General features: G+C 37.6%; 1 protein-coding gene across 1 annotated transcript in view; it reads left to right on the top strand.

The window, feature by feature from the left end:
* The first annotated feature begins 2,598 nt into the window (after window positions 1-2,598).
* Window positions 2,599-6,000, top strand: part of GNAS (GNAS complex locus) — a 2,418,861-nt gene continuing 2,415,459 nt past the window's right edge. Inside the window, exon 1 of the mRNA XM_044089970.1 lies at window positions 2,599-3,161. Coding sequence (XP_043945905.1) covers window positions 2,864-3,161 — 298 coding nt within the window. The 5' untranslated portion in view covers window positions 2,599-2,863. The remainder of the gene's footprint in view (window positions 3,162-6,000) is intronic.

Genomic DNA, 6,000 nt, shown 5'->3' with positions numbered 1-6,000 from the left:
CCATAATAATATTTTCAATCTTCCAAGGTATATGCTTTCCAGGTGTTATAGATGCCCTTTTCACCAGTCCTGGTCCCTTGTTCCTTGAGCTAGCATTTTTGATTGGTCAGCTATTGATTGGTTATCGGTCCATCTTTTACAATCTATTGGTCCTTTTTACCAGCCCTTTAATTGGTACACAACATGCCTAATTAAACAGGGTAGCGGAGTGAGTTGTTAAACTTATGCATAGTCTAATGACTGGGGACTGTTTGTGTTTTTAGTATTTTATTTAAGTGCATTTGTAATGGCTTTATTTTTAACCGAGTTTCATTTTTACCTCAGAGTGTATCATTAATCTGAAGACGTCTATTGGTAAGAAGAAAATGTTCATTTTTTTTGACTAGTTAGAAAAATGACTTCTGATCATATGTTCATACTGGGATATTTACCGCACAGCTGTCCAGATTTTTGCAGAATATCCAGATTTTTGCCTCATATTTGTGGTCTGCCACTCGTACAATTTGTGGTTTTCTGGTAAACCACTGAAGATTGAAGTCACTAAATAATAATGGACATTTGAGTTTCAGACTTCATATCCTTCAGAAAATACATAATAATGCAAAACCTGTTATTCTGTCAACTATCTAAGTTTATAGGAGCAATATTTAAAATCTGTCCCTGCTTTTGGCCCTTGATCCCACCATTATTTTTGGCTTTGTCCAGATTTCTTGCTCTGAGAGGTTGAGTGAAAATAAATCATACCTACACAATCTCAGTTTTAAACATTAAAGAGAGGTATGGCTATTGATCAGTGACACTATTAAGAAACTTAGTCCTGCATTCTCATGGCAATTATTAACCCTTTTATTTCGTAATATGAATATCCAAAGATGGGCCACATAAGTGTATGCAAGTACACACTTGTCCCTACCACCTAAGGCCACTGCTGGTATAAACTTTATTTGTTCTGACCTCTCCCTGAGCTGTGCTTTTATTATGTATTTATTTTTTGTGCATATATACTACAACCTATATATTTCAACATTACCTGATTTTAATATTTGTACTGCGGTGGTGGTGCTGCAGTAGCGTTGTCGCTTCACAGTAAGACGTTGTCCCGTTCGATTCTCAGCTAGAGCGTCTTCTGTGTGGAGACATGTGTGAATGGGCGTACCTTTATTGAAGTTTGTGCTTCAGGGCCGGCAACTTGGCACGTAAAAATCTACTGCAATCATTAGCGGACCGGAGTTCCGCTGTGGCGACCCCTAACTCGGAAAAGCTAAAAGACACAACAACAACAACCTAATTTTAATATTTAACTATGCGATTAAAGCATACATTTAGGGCTTTTAAAACTCGTACTGTTTTGTGTATACCATCTACTCTTTATTAGTTTTGGAGCACGTCCTCCTCAGCATCATAGCTCTCAACCTTCCATCTCCTAAATGAGAAACACTGCTTCTCAAAATGTAGAACAAATGGACAAAATGTGAAACACCTTTTAACAGCTTATGAACAACTTCAACTAGAAAGGTCACAGGGTGGTTAAAAAGTGCTAATTTATAGTTATAAAAAGTTCTTATGATGAATTAATATGATTCAGTACTATTTGTCGTAGATATATCTAAAAAAATCCTAACACTGAATGTGTGACAGACCCTTTCAATGTGGAACTTTGAGGAACATGGACTTTTTAAGACCCAAAATGAGGAACATTCCTCATAATGAGGTACACTTGAAAGGTATGCTCAGCATAGCTTTCAACAAGTTAGGGACAAATTTCAACAGAATCAAAGACAAATATAGAAAAAAATCAGGAACACTTTTAAAATATTGGTACTTTTAACCTGAGACATTGACAGAATAAGATAATATGAATTAATTTACATTTCTGAAGTAAAAGAATTCTATAACTCTTAAATAGTCATTATTTATTCAGTGTAATTTGCCACCTTTACTCCCAAAGTCACCAGTTTTAGGAGGGATACAGAGGGAGAGAGTTAACATTTGAGTCAAAATTAGGGATAGTGGAGAGGTAGGCTACTCGGTCACCCCCCAGAAAAGGGGGTCAGAGTAGGGTTACCACCTGTCCCTCTTTGGGCATTTGTGTCCTGCGGAGGGGGGGGGACTGAAAAAAGGCAAATGTCCTGAGATTTTATGACAAAAATATTTCCTAACTTTTATTTAATAATTGCATAAAACAGTTATTTTGTATATGAAACACATATTTTTTTTTTTCAAAATAGCATAAGCAACTCAAATGCTACAAGAACAAGCTTTTATTTGGACAAAAGGTGAACTTTGTACTGGCTGTGGGTATGTTTAATCCCGAAAATCTCATGTTTTCACAAAAATGTCTCACTTTAGGCTTTTGAAAAGGTGGCAACCTAGGTCAGAGGCGTGGTCATTTTCTACCAATTTAAGAAAGTACCTAAACATTGGCATCGGTTTTAAAATTACTTCCAAAAATAAATGTTATCAAGTTCAGTACCGGTTGGCTGAGTAGCCACAAGATGGCGCTGCACCACCCGAGTCCAAGCGCTGCGGAGAAGGGTGGGGGTGTTGCTGTTTCCTGCTTGTGGATCACGTGGACGCGGACCACTTGTCTCGCTGAATGTACACACAGCTGTTTGCACGCAGTGGGAAAGGAAAATAGACTGCTCGCTCTTGGAATTAAGGAGTTGTGAAGTGTTCTTGACTTGCGTGGCGGTGGAAAGTTGTGCAGACGAGGATTACTGCAGCCCCATCAGGGAGGCAAACTTGTGTATGAGTGCCGGGATGGTGATAAAGTCCCTGAGTCCGTAATAAACGGAGTTGTCAGGGAGAAGTCGTCCAGGTGACTTTGTACTGCACTAGACTTACTTCATCCACTTGTTTCAGCATGGGCAAGTGTTACAGCCTTCTGAGATCGCGTCTTTTCGGAGACCACCGATCCGAGAATACAATTTATTACCCGGTGAACGGAGCACCGGCATCACATACAGAAGTGGGGGGAGCGGACGGTGCTGCGGGGCAGCTGCAGGATGCATCCGGTGCCACTGACCCTTTACTGCGGCGCCGGCTCCGGGAAGAGGAGAAAGCAAAACTGAAGCAAGACAAGAAAAGGAGTCGAAGTATAGACAAAACTCTGAGAGCGGAAAAACAGGAGTACTTGCAGATCCACCGGCTTCTGCTGCTTGGTGAGTGACAGAACGATGACCCAGGGGTGCATGCATTGTGCAAGCAGGCTACTATGTAAATGGATGGTCTCCTGCAATTGTCCTGACCCTTAGATGTTCAGACTTGGGAAGCCAAGTTATATGTAAATATGCTTAGCTAACGCAACCCAGGTTCACGTTGTGCCTTCCAGGTAGAAAGTTGTTAAGGAAGTAACTCGGGATTTTGTCAGCTGTTTAGCAACTGATCTAAACAGAGACAGGCAGTGGAGTGGATCAAATTGCATTCTGCACCGTCTTGCAAAACAATGTTTATTTAGTGTCGTATTCTTCTACTTAGGTATATAAAATGAAACTGTCATTAAGATTTGTTTACTTAATTTGGGAAAGGTGGATTTTTAGATTGTAGCCTTTTATTGTTTAACCCGTTTGCACCAATTGAACATGTGTATCCTAGTATGTCCATTGATTTGATTTGTAACTGTAAAGTTTATGCAACAGTTATATAACTTATAACATAGCCCTCATTTGCCCCCATATTTCGCAGCATGACTCTAATTTTGTTTTGAATGTTGTCATCCACATAAAACTTGTGATTCTTGTTTTTTAGATTCATTGTAGGTTGCAGACACAAAGTGATGCTATCTGTTTAAGTTTAACCTTCTTATGCTTCAGAAAAATGCATAGTAATACAAGCTCTGTTCATTTATTTAACGAATATAAGAAGTGTTTTAAAGGAGTCCCTGGATTTGGTACTTTGAATTTCGTTATATTTGTCTTTTTCCTCTATTTTTGAGCTAACATGTTGTTAGCTAGGGGCAAAACATTATTTGACCTTAATTGAATATGTTTGATTTCACAATCCTTGATTTTTAACCTCCCCTTTTTTACTTACGCAATCCTCATCGCTTCTCCACTTTGATTCCTTGCGAAGCGTGTCATGTGCAATGAAGTTAGTGCTTTTTGACGTTAATGATGTCATTCATTTAGTGTCATGTGAACCATAACTTGTTATAACACAGATAATAAGAAATCGGGAACAAGCTAGATGACTTTCACATAGGTAAGATATGATGTAGCTCAGCTTGCCTCCTGTCTTTCTTTAGTTATCATTATGGAATCATGGATCCCTCACATACCTTTCAGCTGTATAGATTTTTGCAGAATGACCAGATTTTTGCCTAATTCATTTGGTTTGTTCCTCATATAATCTTTGGTTTTCTGGTAATTCACAGAGGACTGAAGACACTAAATAATGATCAAGTAATGACATATACAACAAAAGCAAAATATTACCACTCAGCAACTATTGCCACTCTTCCATGCAATAAGTAAAATACACCAAACAGTCCTCGTGGCAAAACACAGCAGACAACAGGATCTAAAACCTTCAAAATGCCATTTAATAGCAAGTAAAACAAATGACAAAGGTAAGCGCTTTCACAAATAACTCATTTGCTTCATCAGACCTTATGCATATAAAACACATCACTTCCTTTTATAACCTTAACATTCAAACTACCCAGTCAAATCACATTCAGCCACTTAGACATATAACAATTTTGATAGGAATAATATAATAATGTGATCATTCAAAAAGCTAACATAGCCTAAATTTAAAATATAAAATAAATAAATACGCATACAAAGACATATATAAACAAGCATATAAATACAGACACTATTTCCTCAATTTCATATCCCTCAGCTTGGTTGTAATGGCTATATGGTCATTTAAACCTTTGCCTAGATGTGCCCTGAGGTTAATAATACATCAAAGTTCTTTTTCTTCAGTGGCATTTGAAATATTCCCCAATCTGATATTATTAGTTACCAGTTCCAGTACACTAAATTTACACTGATGTGTATGACCTAGTTCTAAAATGTGCTTGGCTATGGCACTATAAGTGTGTCCTCTCCTCAAACAGTACATATGATCTCTAATTCGTTCCCTAAGGCATCTAATGGTTTTCCCAATATAAAATGAATCACATAATATACATCAGACCAACTAGACTAAATTCCTACTATTACAGTTAGCATTTACTCGCAAGGTGTATATAACACCTGTGTCAGGATGTTTAAAATCCATACCTTCGTGGATATATATATATATATATATATATATATATATATATATATATATCATTCACAAAAGTTGCATTGACCATAACTAATAGTCCCTACACCTTGTGGCTGAACATCTAGGCTATCTGCCTTAATTAGATAACATAATCTTCATTTAAGATTTTTAGTATTCTTATAAACAACATATGGTTTATCCCCGACTGTCAGCTATCTGGGTATCTACCTGCAAGAGCCGCCAGTTCTTCAGGAGTATACTTCTCAAAGCTTCATTGTCCCTAGTAAAGGCAAATGTAAAGGGAACATTATTCAGCCTTCTCTTAGTTGTCCTTTTTAGGGTAGATGGCTTAGAATAATAAGGTTTGGCCCTACTATCTCTCATTTCATTAACACCAGCACCCACCTGTTGTATTTCACTCTCACAGTATCCCCTGCTCATAAAATCATCCCACATTTTTTCAAACTCATTCTTCCATGTATCATCCCTATCAGTTAGCCTAGAGCATCTTATGGCTTGCCCCTTTAAGATGTTCCTGAATATATGCTGGGGATGCATGCTTGTCCTATGTAGATATGCTGGGCGATAACATTTTTTCATATGCCTATCTGTGTGGAACCCCTCTTCTCATCAATGCTATCCTCAATATCCAAGAATTCTATCACCTTATCAAATATTTCCCAGTAAATCTCAGGAAACTGTTACTATTGTTCACACTATCGTAGAATATCTTAATGACAATGTTTGGGGGATTGAATTTACTCTAAATGTACAATATCA

This window comes from Protopterus annectens, chromosome 12.part0 (assembly GCF_019279795.1).
Source record: "Protopterus annectens isolate FY-2018-M chromosome 12.part0, PAN1.0, whole genome shotgun sequence".
In the NCBI taxonomy this organism is placed as follows: domain Eukaryota; kingdom Metazoa; phylum Chordata; order Ceratodontiformes; family Protopteridae; genus Protopterus; species Protopterus annectens.
This window is presented reverse-complemented; position numbering and strand designations above follow the sequence as displayed.